This window comes from Pavona decussata, unplaced genomic scaffold (genome assembly GCF_977016875.1).
Source record: "Pavona decussata unplaced genomic scaffold, jaPavDecu1.1 SCAFFOLD_128, whole genome shotgun sequence".
NCBI lineage: Eukaryota > Metazoa > Cnidaria > Anthozoa > Scleractinia > Agariciidae > Pavona > Pavona decussata.
This window is the reverse complement of record NW_028145542.1, coordinates 2,031,845-2,057,500: the sequence shown is the minus strand read 5'-3', so window position 1 is coordinate 2,057,500 and position 25,656 is coordinate 2,031,845. Positions and strand designations below refer to the sequence as shown.

Here is a 25,656-nt window from a genome sequence, read left to right as displayed (position 1 = left end):
ATATCGTTACGGTATTTTCAGAACGTGTTCTATTCACTGATTTTCTCTTACAGTTGTAGATTTTGTTGATGTTTCATCTCTTCACTTTCACAGCTTCGGACTCATTGCCAGAGCCGGAACTGGTCACTCATTATATTGCCCTCGGGGAAAATTTGCAGGCTTGTTTTGAGGCAAAGTAAGCGAGCAAATTTTAGACGCAATATTCAAATCAAAACCTTCAAAATAATCCCAGGCCTTTTTTAGCGTAGATTGGAATGATGTTTCTCAAGGTATTTCAATGTGATTAGAATTTATGTTTACAACAGAGTAGTTTTCGGCTCAGTACACGTGCTTTAGTCAAATTCACTTTCCGTGCGCCCTATTAAAGTGTCACTTGTGGAAAAGTGGGCATTTTACTGTACACTGAGATTTCTGATTCAAGGCTTTTACTTTGGCGATAACGTTTCGGGTCGGGATTATGTGCGGGATGCACAGTCCTCGCTTATCCCGCGGCTCATAATCATAATTAAGTCAGTCATAATTCAATTGCTCAAGGACAATGCCTTCTATTGCGCATACGTTCTGCGCACATCTCATAGCATCTCACATCTCAAGATATTTTTGCGCGGTTTATGACTCTACAGGAAAGGAAGGACAGGTCTTAGGAAGGGCAGTTGAAATAAAAAAAAAATTAGGGATAACCACGCATTTTCCCAGAGACAATTAAGATTCAATTACAAAAAAAAGCCATACATTGTTGTATATTTTAACGCTTTAAGCGCGGACACTCCATTATCACTCTCGGCTAAAAGATTACGAATAGCCCTTATCACGGTTTTGGAAGCCATCTTGATGGGTAGGCAAACACGTCTTGAAATAACAATGTTTGTATGAAAACCCGATGTGAAATAATATCCATAAAACATCACTTCTGTAAAAATTTATGAATTCTCGGGAAACTTTAGGCACTAGGCGAAGGTTACGGTACGTAGACGACACCTCTACAGCAGTACACAAAGAAGAAATCGACGATTGTCACGAATACCTTAACAGACAGAACGCTGACATACAGTTAACTAAGGAGATCGTAGAAAATGGCAACATACCTTTTCAAGACTGCTTAGTTACCCGTGACAAAAATGACAACAAACTAAGAACTACGGTTTACAGGTAACCAACACATACTGACAGACTACTGGACCAGTCATCCTACAACCTTACTTCTCACAAAGAAACGACCATAAAGACCTTAAAGGGAACCTCCACTCTCACAACAAATTGACGGGTAGGCGTTGGAAATAGTGTCTAATTCTAAATTTTTGTCTAAAACGTAGAAATGACATTCAAGTGTGTTAAAAATTAGATATGATTATCGACAACTTTGGCTTTTAAATTTCCTGGGGGCAGCCATTTTGAATTTTTTGACATGTAGTGTTGCCGCTATTGTTATTCAGCAGAAGTTCTTTTGTGTCAAACAATTGAGCAGCCTTATTACGTCATGGAATCCAAGATGGCGGCGGGCGGGAAATTTAAAAGCGAAAATACCCGATAATCAAATTCTGTTTTTTTCCGACACTGAAATATTATTTTCATGTTTTCCAATGAAATTTCAAAGAAAATTGTATTTTCAATAATGTAACGTTAACATGTTTCGAGAGTGGAGGTTTCCTTTAACAAGGCGAGCCCAAGTGGTTTGTGACTCATCTGACAGTCTCGCACACGAAAACAACTACTTAGACAACGTTTTCAACAAAAACAACTATAACCAACTTTGTTAGACGTCACACTTCCAAAAACACTGAACCTAACGTCACAAACAACGGCGCGATTCCTGTAACTACTGTAACTATACCTTACGTAAAGGACATTTCTAAGACTATCGCACGGATCCTACAACCCTACAACATCCGTATAGCACACAAATCCTTTTACTACTTTTCGACAACACTGACGAAAGTAAAGGACAAAGACGAACCGGACCGCAGACGGGGAGAAGTTTACAAGATCAAATGCTGCAACTGCCAGGCCACTTATATTGGTGAGACCGACAGAAATTTAAACGTACGACTGACTGAACACACAAACGAGCAACTAGAAATGGTGATATTAACAATCACATTGCTGAGCAGCATTTACAAACGAACCACAGACTGGGACTCTGCCAAGTGCATTACCTACAGTACAAATTACTATCAACGACTCCCTCTGGAAAGCTGGTTTACTAACATAAAACAAACGCCACTCTGACCTTTTTCACTCGGTGACCATGTTGAGTTTCAGGAGAATACCGTGTAGGACGAAAATTTTGCGGGAGTTTTATTTTGCGGATAGACAAATTGCGTTTCGAGATAACTGAAATTTCTGCTGTGAACTAATTTTTGCGATGCTCTGTTCAAGCAGCAGAATATTTAAGTGGAAGAAATTTGAATATTTCCAACTTTTATTGTACGGTCAGTTGAGTCACAGTTCACTCTACTTACATATTAGAGGCATATCACTGTAATACCTTATTGCGCAAAGGGACTGAACAACAACAAAACAAAAAGCCTACCCCTACCATGCACAGCCAAACACTGTTTCGTTCATAAGGTTTGCCATGACCGGTATTTCCGTAAATTATTTTATAAGAAAGCAGTTTGAATGTTTGAAATACCGTAGCTGAAATAAAGATTACTTCATGGAAAGTGCGCGCGTACGGTGTTTACGCACGAGCTGTTGACGTATCAGAAATCTCACTCGTTCGCTGCGCTCACTCGTTCGATTTCTGATACAAAACAACGAGTGCGCAAACACCGTACAAAGCACTTTCTATGCTGTAATTTGTTTGTTTTACACATACTGAGATTTTTCCGTGCTGAACAGGTTAAGTTAAACATGTACACATAGCTCACAAGTGTTTTATTGTTATAATGAAAGTACACGAAAATATCACGTTACTTCAAAAATGCGTTTTCGAGTGCTGTGATTGTCGTTGACGTTTACTTGAAAGGCCTTGTTTTTCCGCCATGGTTTTCATCAAACTGTTCAATTTGTTCTGACCCATTTGCACGTGATTTAAAGCACAGTTGTTGTTGTTGTTGTTTTTTTTTGACGAACGACTTTTTGTGGAATTTATTTCGAGATAGTATGGCGCACCAGGTTTAGTCCTTTCGTCAGGTCGCTTTTCGGAATAAATCTTGTAAACGGCAACTGGATCTCTTTCGGGTGGACCGTTTGTCAATGATGGTGCGAAAGCCTTCGGTTTAACTGCTCCAGGCACTACGAGGTTCAGCTCCCGTTCTAGTTTTCGTTTGCCGTTGAGAATACCCTAAGTATTCAGTTCCGTCAGCTTCCATGTGAAGTTGCACGTCGCCACCTAAGTCATCTGCCGATGTTCTTCACAGCCTCTCAAGCCAAAATGAAAAGCCACACTGTGTTTGGCAAAGCTTCGGCATTTGAGATTCCGAGTGAATTCTTTTCGTAAAGGCATTTCTTGCTTGATCAAACGCAATGTCTTCGATAATATTATACTCGCTGAGTACTTGCGTTCTTTTAAATGCCGGTTGAACTCTTGAAAACAACCCTCGAAAGCTTGATGGTTCATAGTCTTAGCCATCTTTTCTTTTCACACCAACAATGAATTCACTAACGTAGCGGTTGAGCTCTTCTGGTTAAATTTCTTCAATTTTTCTTTGTTCGTTTTTCTCCAGCAGAAATTGAGTAAGTAGCTTCACATCCCGCTGCGTTTTTGCTCGAGTGTTTTGTTTTCTTGGTCGGTAATATATTCTCCGCCGGATGGGTTTATCCAAAGGTTTGAACCTACTGTCAGAACATTCAGCCACCAATGCCAGAACATTCAGTCATCAGTAGCTGTTTATCAGAATGTTTTAAACTCGTCTAGAAATGTCCTGCGAAAAAGCCGAAATCCCGGCAAGCGAGAAATTTAGAGCCGTAGAAAAGCTAGTGCAATCGACAAAAATACGCCAAAGCTACCACGTTCACTCATTCATATTGAAAATGTTGATGCTTTTTGAATGCCGCTCTCTGATTGGACGAAACGGATTTCCCACGTGTGAGAAAGTCGTTTCGCTGTTGCCATTGGCTGCGAGAATTTCCGAACCGGGTTTTCAACAGATCAATTCTATCTGTAAATCTCAGTATGTATGAAATGAACCTTTCTAGGCATACAGAGGGGCTTTCGAGTGAAAGATGTAGCTAATATACAACTTTGACACCTAACTGGGAACGGCCTGTTCTGTGTAGGCCCGGTAGCAGAAGCGCCATTAGAGCAGAACATGGTTGGTCTCCTGCACGATTCGAGTCTGTGCGTTCCTTCAGAAGACCAATTCGTGCCAATCTAATGTACTGAATTGCTTTACTCTTGGCAGCTTGAGTTACCTTTTCCAATGGAAAATCGTGTTAATGTTCTTGTTTAAGTTCAATGTATATCGCCCAGTAGCACAATTCTATGAAAAGCGTAGTTTGTAATTTAAAAGAAGGGAGTTTATTTTTGCGGGTGTTTAGTTTCTTTTTCTGTGGGAACTAATTTTTGCGGATCAAGGTCAGGCTCCTGAGACTCAACATGGCCGCCGAGTGAGAAAGGTCTTGACTCTGAAGATGACTTTCACTCAGGTTGTTGAAACGTTAGTCAAAGTCCCCACAAACAGTCCTTCTCAGGACTACATTCAGCCGGATGATCATAATTACAGTTTTTTTGCCATTGTCTACCAAAAGCATGGACAGACTTCTGGCCCTGTTGTTAGGGCACAGATACAGACAAATTGTCACTTTAAAACGAACATATGAAGCTGTCATTGGTTTTTGGTTTTTCTCCCTTGTGGGTTCTATAGTGGTCCTTTGGAATGACGTAATGTTATCATGGTATAACTACACAATTGTACCCATGTCTAGTTACCTCGATTTTCTGTTACACAAGGATTTTCCTGATGCTGCGTCATCATCAAGCACAAGTTCAAGACAATATTCAAGACACTAAAACCAACAAATTCCACAGAACATTGCTCGATACAGAGAGACAATGTCCACTGCACTTTTGTTGGAGTTAACATTAGTTTTTCCTTATTTACCATTTACTTTAGTGACTCGGCAGTTGCCAATTTAGGGAGTAATTCGAGGCGAACTGTCTTCACCTACAATTCTAAGATGCAATTTACTTTAATATTAGTTTATTTCAACTCGTCATTTAATACAATTCTTTACTGTTGGAAGATCACAGAAGTCAGACAAGCAGCGAAGGACACAATCAGAATATATATTTCGTTTATCAAGTAAAGAGATACGAAATGGTTTGGGTATTTTGTATCGGTAGTTCAGTTTAAAGCAGCATCTAAGTGGCTGTTCATTCCCGGGCCGTGACACTTGTACAGGCCGATCATTGACAATAAAATGTTATGCAGCTTAACATACTTTTAACCTGTATAGTTGTATGTTTTTATTATAAATCCTTGTTGTGCATATACGAGTGTAAGACCTTGAGCTACTTTGATTCATGTAATTATGCAACCCGCTTCGATCTTCGATTATTTTCCGATTTACCATTTTATTCAAATGCTGTAGTGTTGTAAACCCAAGTGATAGCCTAAATTTTATACCGAGTCATCAAGCTTGGGCAAGAGAAGTCATCTTTACATACGCAGTCAGCGAGTTTAGCCGAAAGAAAGTCAGTTGAGTGATAGAAAACTGCTCAGCCACACGAGAAAACGAAAAGATTTGTTTCTTTGTGAAAGCCGTTTTATTGCCGGGGTGGTGAAATAAGCCTATATACAACTCGAAAATACGGGAAAGTCTTTATTTTGAAAGTCTACACTCGAATGACAAAGGATGAGGTTACTTTTCATGAACATGCTTCAATTGAAATATGTGCGGTGTTCTTAAGTTTGTTTCAATAACTAAACAGTTAGAATGAAAGTAAAGAAGGAAAATGAACAAACATAATTATTAAAAGAGAATGTCACCCGTAAGCGTTCAAGGTGGCAATAATGGGATTGACAGGCCTGCGCGACTCTCATGTGCGTGTTTTAGCCTAAATAAGTTTTGCCCTCACGGGTGCGTCTTTCAGAGAACACCCTTTTCTCTAAGAAATGAGCGGTGCTCCCTGTAAATTTTCTTCTAGCGCTGGATTTTCTTGTTATTAAATGCCATTTATGATTTGGAGGATTTGCGCCATAGTCACTGAACAAAGCCATGTGCTTAAGGTGGCCGAACACAGTTTTCTAGTATACAGGTGTTGGTAAACATTATTTGAAAACTACGCACTTCGGAGAACCCGAAATTAGCATGGTGCACGATTAACAAAGAAGTAATAAATTTTGATACTTCTTGTTGAGCAAGGCGCTGTTGCCATGGCAACGCAGCAAGCTATTAACCGTCCACAAATAATGGTTTTTCGTAATTTTTAGAAACTGCACTCGTAAGATTTTTTCCATTTTTTGTATCCAGAAAAACTCACAAAATACTGACATAGTGATGCTGCTTTCATGTTATTTTAACAGAGAGATCTCCTGTAAATGTTGGTTTTGCACTTTAATGTTTTTTGAAGTAACCCTCGGTTAGATTTTTGTTTTTGGTTTTTAGGCGCTTTTTACGCTTTTAGGAAACTACTGTTTTGTAAAATTTCACGAAATTCTAACGAGCGGTTCCTCAGAAAACAGTTCATTTCCATTAAAACAACCAGTCACAATATTTTGCTCAAATGCGCATGCGTGGTTTTTAATTTGGTTTTCTCGGTTTTCTCAGCAAAGATGAAAAGCGTACAAGAAGGCTTAGCTCATTGCGAACTCACTTTCTTTGTTCGGTGATAAATGAAGAAGGATTCCCAAACGAGAAACTGAGTTATTTTAAGAGCAAAACTTACCTTTGTGATCCATTGGTATAAAATCGAGGGATCGATAGTATTTGCTTACCACAACCCTAGCGCGCGCTTAATAGCATCACTAACAGAATCTGTTAAGCGCGCGCAAACTGTGTTCGGCCACCTTATATATTTGACCTCTTGTTGCTTCTGTTTAGCGACTGTCGTTCTTATACCATTCAGGCTTAGTATGGCTCATTTCAGTGTGTTTTGTGACAGTATAGCCTCTCTTTTCATCTTTGTATGGGTAGGATTTGAACCGTGTATGAATAATCATTATCTTGCTGCTTTTGTATTGCCTGACCCGGCTTTTTGCTTTTGTGGCAAGATGTTGTGTGTCTTATCACGGCTATTTGTCTCTTAAATCTTTTCTTAGGATTGTAACTCTTTTGAAAGCTATGCAATGCGTTAAATTGAGGGCTAAAGGCCGCTAAAGTTACGGCTGTGTTTTTGTTATCGCTCCGTTCTGCAACTGTAAGATTTGTGTCGCGGGAGCTTAGTATTTTTCTCCTGTGTTTTGATTACGTGCTTTGGCCAGGGACTGCTTCGAGTCCTTCGGCGGTTAGTAAATTCTGTGGCATTTAAGGCAATGGTCAGGCAAGACCGCGGTTTCGATCTCTCTTCAGTTGCCGATTCTTTAGAAATGATAGAGATGAGTTCACGGTATCATTACATGGCAGCAATTTTTAGTTTAACACCAAAAAAATCTCGAGACATTAAGCTTACAGGTTCAAACAGCCAACCTTAACAGTCAATGGGTTTTATTATCGAAAAGATTTTACGGTCAGGTATTTTTCGGCGTGGAGGGGTGGGGTGGTTTTATTAGGAATTTAATGTTTTATCGCAAACCGGAAAAAAAAAACAACAACAAAGGTTCATTTTTTCTAAGTTTCTCTCAAAGACCACGTTTCTTCAAGCTTGGAAATGAAAGGTTCTTGGATAAACTGAAAATTGGATTTTTTTTTTCTCAGTTATCAATACTTAGTGATCATGAACAAAGTGTTGTTTTGAAAGACTGTTTATTTGCTTGAAATCTATTTATTTTTTGAACATTAAAAGTTGACCAATAAAACGTTTGGTGCCGTGACAAGTTATGGCTATAAATATAAACAGAAATATATGACGCTGAGATCTATCCAAGTTTAATTTGCTTGTAAACAGGTGAATGTTTTTCGAGAATTCAAAGCTTTCCTCTTCCCCTCCCTATAAGTATACAGCATTTATTTCTTGATATCACCGGCGTACAATTCCAAACACAAAACCCTGAGAAAATAAGCCCACCAAAAAAGAACCTCCTCAAATTTCTGGGCCATATATTTCTTCTGTAATTATCCCTCGTGAATATTAGCTTATAGACTGCTGATGGAAGTTGTTTTAAGCTGTAAACATCATGATTAATTCAAGCGGTTTTAAGTCCGAAAATGAGCCGCTTAAAAGACTATTGAACGAATTTAAGCGTAGAGCTCCTACTTAGAATTTTACGGAATGCCAACTTCGAAGATATTAATGAGAACGTGGCAGGAAGTTTTTAACCAATGGACTTCCTTAAACTGAACAGCTGCGTGTTAGTGATATATGGAAACACTAAGCTAACAGCTTAAAACCTAGAACCTTGAGAGTACATGGGTTTATTATGGGAAGGATTTTACGGTGTGATATTTTTTGGCGAGGAGGGATGGGGTGGTTTTACTCTGAATTGTATGTTATATTGCAAACCAGTAGCGAACAACAAAGGTCCATTTTTTTATGTTTCTTGCCAAATAACAGGTTCTGCAGGCTTCAAAATGAAAGGTTATACGATAAACTGGAAATCGGATCTCCCCCCTCAATTATGAAGACTTGGTGATCATGAACAAAGTGTTGTTTTGAAAGACTTTTTATTTGCTTGAAATCTATTTATTTTTTGAACATTAAAAGTTGACCAATAAAGCGTTTGGCGCCGTGACAAGTTATGGCTAAAAATATAAACAGAAATATATGACGCTGAGATCTATCCAAGTTTAATTTGCTTGTAAACAGGTGAATGTTTTTCGAGAATTCAAAGCTTTCCTCTTCCCCTCCCTATAAGTGTACAGCATTTATTTCTTGATATCACCGGCGTACAATTCCAAACATAAAAACCTGAGAAAATAAGCCCACCAAAAGAGAACCTCCTCAAATTTCTGGGCCATATATTTCTTCTGTAATTATCCCTCGTGAATATTAGCTTATAGACTGCTGATGGAAGTTGTTTTAAGCTGAAAACATCATGATTATTTCCAGCGGTTTTAAGTCCGAAAATGAGCCGCTTAAAAGACTATTGAACGAATTTAAGCGTAGAGCTCCTACTTAGAATTTTACGGAATGCCAACTTCGAAGATATTAATGAGAACGTGGCAGGAAGTTTTTAACCGATGGACTTCCTTAAACTGAACAGCTGCGTGTTAGTGATATATGGAAACACTAAGCTAACAGCTTAAAACCTAGAACCTTGAGAGTAAATGGGTTTATTATGGGAAGGATTTTACGGTGTGATATATTTTGGCGAGGAGGGATGGGGTGGTTTTACTCTGAATTGTATGTTATATTGCAAACCAGTAGCGAACAACAAAGGTCCATTTTTTTATGTTTCTTGCCAAATAACATGCAGGTTCTGCAGGCTTCAAAATGAAAGGTTATACGATAAACTGGAAATCGGATCTCCCCCCTCAATTATGAAGACTTGGTGATCATGAACAAAGTGTTGTTTTGAAAGACTTTTTATTTGCTTGAAATCTATTTATTTTTTGAACATTAAAAGTTGACCAATAAAGCGTTGGCGCCGTGACAAGTTATGGCTAAAAATATAAACAGAAATATATGACGCTGAGATCTATCCAAGTTTAATTTGCTTGTAAACAGGTGAATGTTTTTCGAGAATTCAAAGCTTTCCTCTTCCCCTCCCTATAAGTGTACAGCATTTATTTCTTGATATCACTGGCGTACAATTCCAAACATAAAAACCTGAGAAAATAAGCCCACCAAAAGAGAACCTCCTCAAATTTCTGGGCCATATATTTCTTCAATAATCATCCCTCGTGAATATTGGCTTATAGACTGCTGATGGAAGTTGTTTTAAGCTGAAAACATCATGATTATTTCCAGCGGTTTTAAGTCCCAAAATGAGCCGCTTAAAAGACTATTGAACGAATTTAAGCGTAGGGGGTTACGGAATGCCAACTTCGAAGATATTAATGAGAACGTGGCAGGAAGTTTTTAACCGATGGACTTCCTTAAACTGAACAGCTGCGTGTTAGTGATATATGGAAACACTAAGCTAACAGCTTAAAACCTAGAACCTTGAGAGTACATGGGTTTATTATATGAAGAATTTTACGGTGTGACATTTTTTGGCGAGGCAGGGTGGGGTGGTATTACTCTGAATTTTATGTTACATAGCAAACCAGTAACGAACAACAGAGTTTCATTTTTTCTGTCTTCCGCCAACGAACAAGTTTCTGCAGGCTTAAAATGGACGGTTATTGGATAAACAGGAAATTGGATCTTCCCCCTCAGTTATGAAGACTTGGTGATGATGAACAGCGGTTTTAAATTGTGTTTTCTCTAAAGCCCACGCATAATTGCCTCCAACATCTTTTGCCTCAAACAAACCCTCCCCGAAAAAAATAACCGCCGAAAAAACATTTTAATGAATTTAAGTGTAGGTCTCCTACTAAGAAGATTACGGCATGCCAGCTTCAACGTTTATTAATGAGAACGTGACAGGAAATTTTTAACTTGGACTTCCTTAAACTGAACAGCTGCGTGGTACTGATATATGGAAACACTAAGTTAACAGCTTAAAACGTGGAACTTTGACAGTCCCAGGGTTCATTATCCGAAGGATTGTAAATTGTTATATTTTTTGGCGAGGAGGGGCTGGGTGGTTATATCCTGCATTTTATGTTATATCGCAAACCAGGAACAGAAACAGAGGTTAATTTTTTCTATCGGAATCAAAAATCGACAGTCGACAGCCAAAACTGTTTTCTCGCCACGTTCTCGCTCATCATTGACGACTTAAAAAAAAACAAAAACAACAAAAACAACAACTCTGGACAACAACATTTCACTAGCTGGAGAAATTCTGTCTTTGGTGGAACTTCGCTTCAAACTTCAACATCGCAAGTCGTTACTAATGACTGGAGACGCAAACCAAACGGATTTCTCCAAGGAAACCGTAGCCGTTGACATTTCTGTAAGCATCGCTATCCAGTTAGCGCTATGCCTAGCCATTATGTTTCTAATAATCACGGGGAATGTATCCGTTGTTGCGGCATATTTTTCCAACTCCAGGATTCGAACTGGAACCTACACCATCCTCGTTAGTTTGGCAATCTCCGATCTGTTAGTTGGTTGCGTCTCTTTACCACTGTGGATGTACATCAGCCTAAGACGCGTTCGGAAAGGACCTCTCTACACTATTTTCCTGTCTTTCGACATTTTCAGCGCGCTCGCCTCAATTTTCCACCTGACAACAGTCAGTCTGGAACGATGGCTCGCGATTTCGCGGCCGTTTGTATACGAGAAACTTTCCACAGTGCATTACTCACTCATACTCTGTGGAGCTTGGCTTACGGCTTTTGCGGTTGCGGCAATTCGACCAGCGCTGGATAGAGCAGCAAGCAACAACCCTCACAGAATCTACACCCCGTTTCTCTTGCTTGTAGGCTACGTAGGACCGGGAATTCTCATTAGCCTGGTGAACTATTCTATTTTCAAAGTGGTTCGAACGCTGATTGCAAACCTTCCGACGTGTACAATACAAGACTCGGAAGAAAATACTAAGATTCGTAAGAATATAAACAAGCAAAGACGCACCGCGCTTACTCTGGCATTGGTTACTGCAATGTTCTTGGTTTCTTGGTCATCATTCTTCACTATCAGCACAATCTCGGTTTTTTGTCGGCGTTGCGTGCCCTTCGAAACATTGACTCCTTTTCTCGCGTTTTCAAAATGGCTGCAGTATTGTAACAGCGCTATGAACCCAATGGTGTACGCCTTCCGTGATGCTGACATGAGAAAAACGTTCATCCGTCTTCTTGGCCCGTGTGGACGTGCGTTGGCGGCGCAGCGCGTACGGCGGGTGGCTCCAGTGATAATAGCCCCACTGAGCCAAGAAACTAGCATAGGACATCAAGATGAACTTGGAACAGTCCTACATGATCATGATGAAAAGCAACTTGAATCTACAACAGCATACAAAACAATGGTAGTACATACGTCGAGATAAGTTATTTTAAAGCACAAGGTTACGTTGGAGAGCAGCGCAGCCAAATCTTTTATAGGATAGGATATGATATCAGGATATGATTGCCTCGCGAGGACGCGAGGGTGACGAGGCGGCAGCATTATAAAGCCGACGCGCGAGTTAGTTTTGGTGCAGGCAGAAAAAATCTCGAATGAAAATGTAAGCATAAGGTAATGTAAGAGTGACATCATCGGTGATTGTTTTCGAGCTAGCCAATGGCATCGCGGTATTTTTTATCTAAACCAATCACATCAGGAGTATCACGCTCGGTGAGCGCTAGTACCCAGATTCTTCTTACACACGCGCGAACTTTTAAAATTCTGTAAACAATATGGCGGCCGAAGTGGCGAATTTAGTTGTCTTCGAGAATAGCAGTGTTTATACGTCTTATTGTATAAGGATGGTGTATAAAAATAGCCAAGATCTTTTTAAGCGCTAGGAAACTTTGCAGAAGTTTTCACGTTTAGGAGCAATCGAATTTTTCCTTCGCACCATCTTATTTTTCGATCCTGCGCGACAGTGTGGAAATGTTAAGCTCTAATAGCAGATTTGTTGCTCCGTTGGTGGACGGCGAAAGTTCCGACGGCTCTGTCAATCGAGGAGGTAAGAGAATTCAAATCTTAACTGTTTGTAGTGTGTTTTGTTTTCTGAAGAGGGAGCAATTTTCTTAAAGTAACCTTTCGGTCGTTAATCATGATAATATTCAAATTGGAAGCTAAAACGGACAATAGTAGGTCAGTGTCGTTATGTGAATTCATGTGGTCGGTAACATAATATGCACAACAAAGATATCATTCCAAACTGATACAGTGCGGACCAAAACGAATCCCTTATTATAGGGATCTACAAAATATTTTAGATTTCATTGTTTTCTAGTCAAATTGAGTGGGTTTTTTTTTTGTTGATTTTTAGGTTCTGTTTGAGGGAGATGCACATTGGAGCTGTTTGAATGCAGGAGAAATATTTCAAGTCAATTGCAACTTAGCTTTGTGCCATTCTTCTATTTCCTTTTAAATACCATACTTGCGGCTCATTAATTCAATAAATTGGATTTGAAAAGCTCATATTTATTGTAAAATTCTGCTATTCCCAGGTTGATAGCTAATTTTGTACACATTAAAGTTGTTTATTTTGGTTTTTGTATTAACTCAAACAGGTAATGCAAGGGCCGCAGATGTTTCACCTCTAATCTACCTCACAAGTGTAGATCTTATAGACATTCTAAACAACAAAGAATAGCATGAGAGTTTTGCAATGCTTTATTAAACAATGATTCAGTTTGAAAAATGTTTTGTAGTCTGGTTACTTCTTAATTTTCATTCGTAAAGCAACTGTGACAGTTTTTACTCGTTGGCACTCTACCGGCAGGTATTACTAGTATATGATATGATATGATATGATATGATATGATATTATATGATATGATATGATATGATATGATATGATATGATATGATATGATATGATATGATATGATATGATATGATATGATATGATATGATAGGATAGAACAAGTAAGGATAGGATAGGTTAGGAGGGGGTATTCACGATGATGTACTCTTATATAAAGCTATGTTTTGTTTTTTAATCGGGGCTGAAATATTGATTTGCTTCTTTCAGTTGTTTTGCTAATTTTGTTTAAAGTAGAGGAAAATTTTGTTGGTCAGTTGTGAAATTATTCTGTGTACAAAAACATCAATTGATTGTGGTCTGAAAAGTGTAATAGGTTTTCAACTTTAGGATACTCACTCCCTCACAAAATTTCGAGCTGGTCCTACGTACGGGCTCTGAGGGGGTAGAACTTGGCGGTCTACTGTTTTTCTTTTTTAGACTTGGCAGTCTACTGCTACGAATTCCTTGACATTAAAATTAGTTAGACCATTGGCACCCTTTTGAAAAATGACTGAGTTTTGCAGACATGGATCAGGGAAATACTTGATATAATGAAATATAGATGACAAAACTGATCGTCTAGGCAGTAACTGAAAGAAATCAGTTTCCCTCCAACGAACACGTTTCTGCATGCTTGAAAATGAAAGGTTATTGGATAAACTGGAAATTGGATCTTTTCCCTCAGTCCATGAAGACTTGGTCATGATGAACAAAGTGTTGTTTTGAAAGACTTTGTATTAGCTTGAGAAAATTTTTATTAAAAGTTGATCAACAAACTGTTAGTCGCCGTGACAAGGTATGGCTACCAATATAAACAGAGCTAAACAGACACATATGTAGAGCTATCGAAACATTTTTGAAGTTTACGGCATGCCAGCTTCAAAGTTAATATATATATTTGGCCAAGCCTAAAAGAGGAGCTCTACAATTCCTTTTTAATAGCATTTATATACATGCTACTCTGCTTATTGTATGAACGTAATAACGTTACAAATTGCCTTGATTTATATATATCTTAAGTGCATATAAAGCAAACTTTTTACGCCTCAGCGGAAAATGTTTTGAACCATAAGCTGTTCTCGGTTGATTGTGCGAGATCACATTGCTAAATTCCGATGACGTCCGAGAGCATAAAACACTTATGGATGAAAAAATTACGCTCTCTCTTAGATATTTCTCGTGTGGAAACCATTAATGCATTTGTGTAAAGTTTGAAATGCGTATAACGAAGACAATTTGGCTACCACGTAATGTTTCCACGCGTGCAATTTGGCCGCTCGGATAAAAATAAAATATTTGTTTCAAAATTTATTACTTTGTAAATATTCCTCGTACAGAAATGTTTATAGTCTCATAATAAACGTTACAAGAAAAGAAATAACGAAAAAATAATGTTTGGTTATGGTTCGAAATATTTGAACGTTTACTTTAAAATTAGTGCGTACTGTTTACAAATATGCACTGCGAATGACGAGCACAAAATGTTCAAAACAATTAATGACTCTAGGAATATTTCTCCTAAAGAAATAATTCTAGTCTCTAACTAAAATTAAGAAAAGAATACAGGAAAAATAATGTTTGGTTGTGGCCCGAAATATTTCAGTGAGCGCTTAAAATTAAAGCGTGTTTACAAAACTTACACAGGTCCCAACACAGGTCACCAAAGCGTATGTGACACAGGTTACCATGCAAGCGTGATTTGAGAGTTTGTATGGAGTTAAAATTAAATCGAAATTTAGACAACAATGTTCCCACAAAACTCACCAAAAATATAGTTAAGTCTGAAAAACCTTACCCGGTGTGTTTTGCTGTGTTTTCAATGCTTCTCAGTGCTGCTTAACGCTGTTTAGAGCGGTTTATCTCTCAGCAGCTGTTCCACGTGCATCACTGTATTATGTTAATGACAAGGTAGAAAACTACAAGTCGAATTTCAATGAAATTTGGCCCGTCATTCAAGGAGAGCACTTTGAAAACCTCGCTAAAATTTGCTTGAAACTTAAGCTCTCGCTTATCTGCCTTAACATATGGCAAGAAGGATGATGTGCGGTCCCTCCTGGGTAGCTCATTTACGGAAGAGTTTATTTATTGAGACTTAAAATTCGAAAATCTCAGACAAAAAAACCACAAGCAGAACATTGATATACTTCCGTAGCCATTTTGTCTGCGGCTCTTTCGGCTCACGTGACGTTCGCGCTCGGCCGGGGAGACTAAATCCGACACTCATCGCGAATGGAACACAGAAAATTCGGTAATTCCGGAAATTCCGGAAAGAAGGGTAAGCTCAAAAGGTAGTCCTAAATTTTCGGAAATTCTTTCCGGAACTTTTCCCGTTCCATTGGATTTCTGACCGGAAATCTCGGAAATTTTGACTGAATGGAAACCGCCCCTAGTCTCTAAGTAAACATTAACAAAAGGAGAATACAGGAAAAATAATATTTGGTTGTGGCCTGAAATATTTCAATGAGCGCTTTAATTTAAAATTAGAGCGTGTTTACAAAACGTATACGCTGCGAATGGCGAATGAATTAGAGAAGCCCAACACAAAATGTTCAAAACAATTCATAACTCTGTGAATATTTCTCTTACAGAAATAATTCTAGTCTCTAAGTAAGCGTTAACAAACAGAGAATACAGGAAAAAATAGTGTTTGGTTGGGGCCTGAAATATTTCAGTGAGCGCTTAAAAGCACAAAATGTTCAAAACAATTCATAACTCTGTGAATATTTCTCTTACAGAAATAATTTTGGTCTCTAAGTAAACGTTAGCAAACGGAGGATACAAGAAAAATAATGTTTGGTTGTGGTCCGAAATATTTCAGTGAGCGCTTAAAATTAGAGCGTGTTTACAAAACTTATGCGCTGAGAATAGCGAATGAATTAGTGAAGTCCAACACAAAATGTTCAAAACAATTCATAACTCTGTGAATATTTCTCTTACAGAAATAATTCTAGTCTCTAAGTAAGCGTTAACAAACGGAGAATACAGGAAAAAATAGTGTTTGGTTGGGGCCTGAAATATTTCAGTGAGCGCTTAAAAGCACAAAATGTTCAAAACAATTCATAACTCTGTGAATATTTCTCTTACAGAAATAATTCTAGTCTCTTAGTAAACGTTGACAAACGGAGGATACAGGAAAAATAATGTTTGGTTGTGGTCGATCCGAAATATTTCAGTGGGCGCTTAAAATTAGAGCGTTTTTACAAAACTTATGCCCTGCGTTTGGCGAATGAATTAGAGAAGTCCAACACAAAATGTTCAAAACAACACATAACTCTGTAAATATTTCTCCTACAGAAATAATTCAAGTCTATAAGTAAACGTTAACAAAAGGAGAATACAGGAAAAAAATGTTTGGTTGTGGTCCGAAATATTTAAGAGCGGCTTTCCACAAAGATCGACCGAAATCAACTTTTGGTGGCACAAGTCAAAAATCGATTTAGGTCATATTTTGCTCATAGGTAGGTCTTAGTAAGAAACAAAACGGGCTGTAGTTAGTTTTTCCAAATACGGCTTCCTTACCCGTAAACAAGCGAAAAACGATTTTCAGTTCAGTTGAGTTCAAAATTAGCTTCCGGTCGGGCGGAATTCTCCTTAACTTTGGCTGGCCGCGTATCAATCCACAGCCATGCAGTCACCGACCATGAAATAACATCTATTGCTTTTCTAGGTCTTCATCTTCTGTTCTACAGAAAAACATTAAGGTTTTAAGGTTTAAGGTTTTTGTTATTGTGCACTATTTCAATGGCTCACAACAAAAGGAAGTTACATTCAAAACTTAGGTTACTTTTATGCCCGAAACAGATCTAGAACAACATGCTGTAAATGCAAATTTTTACAACCAAATTTTCGAACTGAAATACCGGCAATTTTACCCATGGGCGATAACTTAGATTACCATAAAATGACCTTCTATGGCTTCACTGTGTACTTATCAATCACAACATCAATACAAAACTTTGGGTAAATTATTTTAAGTGACCCGCAGGGCCTCGAATTTATCACCTACCCTGTCGAAAATCTGGCAAACAATGGCGTGACATAGCCGTTGACCGCGAACCACGAAATTCAAGCGAAAAGAGAATCAAAAACGTGCGTCAATTTGAGACACAAAGGTACGGAAACTAAGCTGATACCTTTATGAAAAATCAAACATAAGTTTTGGCCATCTTCTTCATCTATTTCCGCTCGATACAAGCATATTAGTGTGTCGACGACGAGGTTTTCAGTATTTCATGATCATTTCATGCCTGTTTTAACAAGAATTTAGCATCGAATTCTTCATTACCCCACACTGGGGTTATTTCTGTACTCTTACCTTCTGAGTAACAAAACAATCCAGTTCACGAATTAATAAACATTTCTCGTTTTTTAAATAAACAACTCGCAAGCTACACTGTTGCATGACAACCATGAACCGGAAGTGTCACCATAAAGATTTCTGTATCCGCAATGTCTCAATGTTTCAATGGGGATACAGACGATTTTAAGGGACTAGTTTTCGTAACTAATGTCCGTTTGCTTCCATACTTTCGCACGCAGAATAAATACTCAAAAAAGGGGCACATTATATTCGAAGACCAACAAAGTTAAATCATTCGTGACTTGAATATTGTTGACACAATATTCTGTTTTAGTTCTTTTTCGTTTCTCTCCAGAAAGAAGTCCTTTCCTCTCTATCAAGTGTGGGACTTAATTAACAAACTTTGATGGCCGAAGTAGCAATAAGGACATGCTACGGCTCCTACATTTGGTATTTCTGCGTCTACCTTCTCTCCTATTTATCCAAGAATACCGTAAACTGCCGCGGCTTATAAGCCCGGGGGCCCGTTTCTCGAAAGTCCCGGTAACTTACCGGGCCCGATAAGTGTCTTTGGTGATAAATGTTTCTCAACAGCTAAGCCCAAATCGTCATTGTCTTGATGTTTTCTGGCATTGAAAACATGGCTTTCGTTCCCTACATCTTGAAAACCGTGACTTGTGCTGGTCAATATTCTTTGTACAGGACACACTTAGGACAGCAGAGGTACTATGTCTCTGGACCTTGTTCTGTCTCTACGAGTAAACGAACATGGCCCACCAACTATCGACTTAAAAGAACAGCAAACTTCCATGCTCGCCGTTTTGTTTACAGTTCCTGGCTGTTTTTCTGGTGTAATAATAATTCAATTTATTCATAGGTCCAAAACTGCGACGTTCAAAAATCTAATTAGTTAATTACGTTTATCTTCACACAAAGAATTTTTCAGGATCAAAAAGCGCAGCAAAATAACATTATTAATAACACGAGTATTGACCACTATCTTGGTTTCATTAAATTTGTTACGGTTTTTATTGTTATTACTTTTTCCCATAAACGTTCAGAATTCTGTGTTGTTTTTTTGTTGTTGTTGTTGTTGTTGTTGTTGTTGTTGTTGTTGTCGTTGTGTGTGCGTGTGCTTTCTCACTTATATTTCACGCAAATGATGCAGTTTAACGTAACAGTCGAAACTTTTAATCAGATTAATGTAGTTCAAATCTGCTGCGTTTAACCTATTTCTAGTTTAATTTATCCATGGCAGTGATAAAGAAAGAGGAAAAGAAATTTTCCAATTATTTGTTTTAACACAATAATATTCAGCCACAATAACAAATTGGACTCCGCATCAGAGCGAACGGATACTCTGGAATTTCCATCTATAAAAAGCAGCCGCAATAAATATTGGTCAGTACTTTCGATCCAAAGATTTTTCTACTGCGAATGAAAAATGCTTCCTTTTAAAAATGTCGCTTCATTTTTTTTCTAATAAGAAAAACTATTTGTACCCGTGACAGTCTGTCACGCCATCTTTTTCGCGCTTCGATTGCCAAATCTCAAGAAAATTATGATAATCTGAAGCCTAGCGGGTCATTTACTCAGAGCTTTGTTTTTATATTATGATAAATAGGTATACAGTAAAGCCATAGAAAGTAATTATAGGGAAATCTAAGTTATCGCCCATGGGCAAAATGGGCAATGTTTTAGTGCTAAAATGTTGTTGCTGAAAATTTGCATTTATAGCATGTTCTTCTAAACCTATTTCGGACGTAAAAGTAACTTAGGTTTTAAATGTTTTCCCGTGAAACAGAAGAGGAGGACCTAATAAAGCAATAAATGTCATTTGAAGGTTAGTAACAGTCTGCGGATTAATACGCGAGCCGTCGAAAGTTAAGGAAAATTCCATCCCGCCGAAAGCGGACTTTGAGCTCAACTGAGACAAAATTGTTTTTCGCAGATTTACGCGAAAGGAAGCGGTATTTTGAAAAACTAACTACAGCTCAGTTTGTTTCTCACTAGGGACTACCTATGAGCAAAATATGAACGAAATTGATTTTTTGACTTGTACCACCATATATTTGTGGAAAGTCGCTCTTAAAAGTTGACCAATAACCGTTTGTCGCTGTGACATGCTATGATTGGCAATATAAACAGAAACATATGAAGATCTATCAAAACCATCTTTAAAGATTAATTTGCTTATAAACAGGTGATTGCTGTTCGAGAATTCAAATCTTTTCTCTTCTCCTCCCCATAAGTTTACAACATTCATATCATGATATCACCGTACAATTCCAAACATAAGTCCCTGAGAAAATAAGCCCACTAAAAGAGATCAAGAACCTCCTCAAATTTTTGGGCCATATATTTCTTCGATAATTTTCCCTCATGAATATTAGCTTATAGACTGTTGATGGAAGCTGTTTTAAGCTGTAAACATCATGATCATTTCAAGCGGTTTTAAGTTGTGTTTATTCTCAAGCCCACGCATAATTGCCTCCAATATCCGTTTCCTGAAACAAACCCTCCCCAAAAATGAGCCGCTAAAACGACTATTGAACGAATTTAAGCGTAGGGATCATACTTAGAATTTTACGGAATGCCAACTTCGAAGTTATTAATGAGAACGTGGCAGGAACTTTTTAACCGATGGACTTCCTTAAACTGAACAACTGCGTGGTAGTGATATATGGAAACACTAAGTTAACAGCTTGAAATTGGAACTTCTCCCTCAATTATGAAGACTTGGTCACGATGAACAAACTGTTGTTTTGGAAGACCTTTTATTTGCTTGAAATCAATTTTTTTAGCATTAAAAATTGACCAATAACCGTTTGTGGCTGTGACATGTTATGACTAGCAATATAAACAGAAATATATGAAGATCTATCCAAGTTTAATTTGCTTGTAAACAGGTGAATGTTTTCAGAGAATTCAAATCTTTTCTCTTCCCCTCCCCATACGTATACAAAATTCATTTCTTGATATCACCGTACAATTCCAAACATAAGTCCCTGGATAATAAGCCCACCAAAGGAGAATCTCCTCAAATTTCTGGGCCATATATTTGTTCGATAATTCTCCCTCGTGAATATTAGCTTACAGACGGCTGATGGAAGCTGTTGAAGCTGTAAACATCATGATTATTTCAAGCGGTTTCACATTTTGTTTATTCTCAAGCCCATGCATAATTGCCTCCAATATCCGTTTCCTGAAAGAAACCCTTCCCGAAAATATACCGCTAAAAAACCTATTAAACGAATTAAGTGTAGGGCTCCTACTTAGAAGTTTACGGCATGCCAGCTTCAAAGTTATTAATGAGAACGTGGCAGGGAATTTTTAACATGGACTTCCTTAAAGTGAACGGCTCCGTGGTAGTGATATATGGGAACACTAAGCTAACAGCTTAAAACGTAGAACCTTGACAGTACATGGGTTTATTATGGGAAGAATTTTACGGTGTGATATTTTTCGGCGAGGGTTATACTCTGAATTTTATGTTATATCGCAAACCCGGCAGTAACGAGCAATAGAGGTTTATTTTTTCTATGTTTCCCTCCAACTAACACGTTTTTGCAGGCTTGAAAATATGAAGATCTACCAAGAACCATCCTTGAATATTAATTTGCTTGTAAACAGGTCAATGCTTTTCTAGAATTCAAAACTTTTGCCTCCCTCTCCTAATAAGTATACAACATTTATATCTTGGTATCACCGTAAAATTACAAACGTAAGTCGCTGAGAAAATAAGCCCACACAAAGAGAATCTCCTCAAATTTGTCTTGAATATATTCGTCCGATAACTATCCCTCATGCATGTTACTTAGCTGTTTTAAGCGGTAAATATCATGATTATTTCAAGGGGTTTTAAGTTTTGTTTGTTCTCAAGCTCACGCTGCACAATTCTCTCTAATAACAATGAGCGGCCTCCTAAAACAAGCGCTTTCCGAAAACAAGTCACTAAAAAGACCAATGGACAAAGTTGTAAGCCAAAGGCTCATATTTAAAATTTTACAGCATTTCAGCTTCTAAGTTATTACGGAGAATGTGGAAGGAAATTTTTAATTTCGACTTACTTAAAGTGAACAGCTGCATGGTAGTGATCTGACAATCAAGGAGGCATAATAACTGGCTGAGTTAATTTGAAATGAGTTTGGTATAGCAAAGACATTTTGCCGTCGATGCTTTATATATAAATGAGCCGAATAAAACTGAATTGCTCAGAGACTAGCTCACACTGCAGTAAGATGGCGATGAAAAACTTTACTGGCGACGGAAATCATAAATTATACCATATGTACTGCACGGCAGAATTAACTGGAGGTATACACAACCAGCTGATTATCCTTTCAGTGTTAAACATTTTTCTTTCCATTACTGCATTTCTGGGAAATACTCTGATCCTTGTCGCCCTTCACAAGGACATGTCGCTTCATCCGCCCTCCAAACTGTTGTTTCGCAGCCTGGCGATAACGGATCTCTGTGTTGGTATCATTGTGGAACCTTTTCGTGTTACCCTGTGGTTGTCTATGGTGAACGAGCGATGGAATATTTGTCGCTTGACAGTTTCTGTAGTTGTTATAGCGGGGTATTTTTTTTTGTTCAGTGTCTTTGTTGACATTGTCTGCCATAAGTGTGGAGAGACTTCTCGCCCTGTTGTTAGGGCTCAGATACAGACAAGTTGTAACTTTAAGGCGAACATATGTAGCTGTGATTGCTTTCTGGGTTTTCTCCTTTGTGGGTTCCATAGCGTACCTTTGGAATGACGTAATATCAACATGGTATAGCTACACAATTGTACCACTGTGTGTAGTTACCTCGATGTACTGTTACACAAGGATTTTTCTCAGGCTGCGTCATCATCAAAGTCAAGTTCAAGACAATATTCAAGGACAACCAAACCAAACAATTCCACAAAACATTGCGGGATACAGAAGGACAGTGTCCACTGCACTGTGGTTGCAGTTATAACATTAGTTTTTTGTTATTTACCACTTATTTTAGTGACGCCGTTGGTAATTCAGGGACCAGCACGAGGTGAACTGTCTTCAGCTACATTTCTTGCAGTGCAATTTACTACTACTTTAGTTTATTTCAACTCGTCATCAAACCCAATTCTTTACTGCTGGAAGATCACAGAAGTCAGACAAGCAGCGAAGAATACAATCACAAAACTATTTTGTTCGTCAAGTTAAGAGCTACGAAATGTTTTGTGCAGGTATCGATATTTTAGTTTAAAGCGGTATCTAAGCGGCTGTTCATTCCCAGGTTAACATTTGTACAATACTTTACTAAACATACTTTATATTACCTTGAAATCATTTTTTTAGCCTTAAAATTTGACCAATAAAGCGTTTGTCGCTGTGACTAGTTATGACTAGCAATGTAAACAGAAATATCTGAATATCTACCAAAACCATCTTTGAGGATTAATTTGCTTGTAAACAGGTCAACGTTTTACTAGAATTCAAATCTTTTACCTCCCCCTCACAATAAGTATACAACATTTATATCTTGGTATCACCATAAAATTACAAACATGAGTCCCTGAGAAAATAAACCCATCAAAAGAGAACCTCGTAAAATTTGTCGGGAATATATTCCTCCGATAATTGTCCCTCATGAATATTAGCTTATTGACTTTTAATGTTAGATGTTTTAAGCGGTAAATATTATGATTATTTCAAGGGGTTTTTAAGTTTTGTTTGTTCTCAGGCTCACGCATAATTATCTCTTATGACAATCAGCGGCCTCCCAAAACAAGCGCTCTCCGAAAATAAGTCGCTAAAAAGACCAATGAACGAACTTAAACCAAGGGCTCATAATTACAATTTAACGGCATTTAAGCTTCCACGTTATTAAGCAGAATGTGGTAGGAAATTTTTAATTTCGACTTTCTTAAAGTGAACAGCTGCATGGTAGTGAGATGACAATCAAAGAGGCATAGTAAATATGCTGAGTTAATTTGAAATGAGTCTGGTATAGCAAAGACATTTTGCCGTCAGTGTTTTAATAAACGTGCTGAGTTAAATTGAAATGAGTTTGGCATAGCGAAGACATTTTGTGGTCAATATTTAATATATAAAGGAGCCGAAAAAAAAAACTGAATTGCTCGTACACCACCTCACACTGAAGTAACATGGCGAGGAAAACCGTTACTGGAGACGGAATCATCCACAAATCATACCAAGAAGTGTACTGCTCGGCAGAATTAACTGGAGGTCTGCAGCTGTTTCGACAAAGATTGTCCAAAACAAGCGTAAAAGTGTACGTGACCATGCCGAAAGGTAGTCTGGGAAATACCCAATAAATTTCAATAAAGGCTCAGAATCCATATTGTCCGCCATCTCAAGTCTTCACTGTACAGTCGAGGCATTATAGATTCTGAGCTTGTATCTGAAAACTGATTTGCAAACGAAAGTAACTGAAAGGAAAAAAATTAACAATCGTAATTCAATTAAAAAAAAGAGAAAATCATCGGTCATTTCATTACACAATGTTTTTAATAGTGAGACGGAACGCAAACTTCAGCATAGAATGACAGCAAAGAATAACGAACAAGAGAGTGGCTGAGATGGCAGAGATCAATGAAATAAGCTGTGAGGTACGACAAAGAAGATGGAACTGGTGAGGACATGTAATCAGGAGAGAGGGTGAAAACGACTGTTTTACAACATTGGGGTGGACTCCAGAAGGACGAAGGGCGAGAGGAAGACCAAAGACCACTTGGAGAAGGACTGTGGAGAGGGAGCGAAACAAGGCGGGGTGGAAGAGTTGGAATGTAGCCAAGGCGGCGGCACGGAACAGAGAGTGTTGGTCAGAGAATGTGTCGGCCTTATGCGCCTACTGGCGCGCGGAGATTTGATGATGATGATGATGGAACGGAAAGTTGACTTTCGATAGATTTACCGTAAAATTTGGAATATAAACCCTGAGCTTATGAGCATTCAAAAGACTTGGAACTTTTTTGGGGCTCATAATTGATTTAGTTCAACAATAAAAACATCTCGAAATATTAAGTTGACAGTTTAAAACATTCAACCTTAACAATCCATGGACTTATTAGAATCTTATGTTATATCGCAAACCAGACGCAAAAAAGGAAGCGAACGGCAAAGGGATGTTACTAAAACTTGTAACGGCGATGATGATAATAATAATAATAATAATAATAATAATAATAATAATAATAATAATAATAATAATAATAATAATAATAATAATAATAATAATAATGTCTGGGCTGTGGAGATGTCCTGTCCGTGGATGGAGAATCGGGAAAAGAAGTCCGAGGAGAAGACGGTCAAGAACGTGCCACTGCGATACGAGCTGAAGAAGCAGTACCCTGTCTGTGACGTTGAACAATGTAACATCATCATCGATGTGCTGAGGGGATGGTCAAGGGATGTAGACCTGACAATGAGGAAGCTCTTTGGCAGCAGGGGCTATGACGTATTAAGAAGGATGCAGAAGGCTACCATCTCGAGTTCTCTCAACATAGTGAGAACTTTCGAAGCTACCGTCACATGACTTTCCCTGTGGGAATAGCATAAGAGTTCAATGTAGTTTTAGTATCAGAGAGCTTTAGATTGTCTATTAGATTTTTATCTTTTATCGCCAATTTTTTTTTTTAACTCAGCAGTTTTCTTTTAGTAGTTCCCTCACATCGCATAGGTTACGCTGCGCGCCCTATGTGGTTCTATTTTAGCATCTATACGTTAATCAGCTGCACATAATAATAATAATAATAATAATAACAATAACAATAACAATAACAATAACAATAATAATAATAATAATAATAATAATAATAATAATAGATGAAAGGGAAAGCTTTTAACGATAGGTCGCGTTTGCAGTGTAATTAGGCGAC

At 38.0% G+C, this 25,656-nt stretch overlaps 2 protein-coding genes and 1 pseudogene across 4 annotated transcripts in view; 2 read left to right on the top strand and 1 right to left on the bottom strand.

Annotated features, from left to right (window-relative positions):
• Nucleotides 1-25,656, bottom strand: part of LOC146468905 (mevalonate kinase-like) — a 50,529-nt gene that overhangs the window by 1,333 nt on the left and 23,540 nt on the right. The window contains exon 12 of one of the 3 annotated variants that reach the window (XR_014867348.1): nt 25,019-25,319. The exons of 1 other annotated variant lie outside the window; for it this stretch is intronic. The gene's annotated coding sequence lies outside the window, so the exon portion shown is untranslated. Of the gene's footprint in view, nt 1-25,018; nt 25,320-25,656 lie in introns of those variants that run through there. One more of the 3 variants, XM_085124025.1, reaches the window with a different exon arrangement.
• Nucleotides 2,657-12,080, top strand: LOC146468908 (D(1)-like dopamine receptor). Its single transcript, XM_085124094.1, has 2 exons — nt 2,657-2,663; nt 10,996-12,080. Exons 1-2 carry the CDS (start codon nt 2,657-2,659, stop codon nt 12,078-12,080), a joined length of 1,092 nt encoding a protein of 363 aa, XP_084980220.1.
• LOC146468907 (melanocyte-stimulating hormone receptor-like) lies at nt 22,031-22,978 on the top strand (annotated as a pseudogene).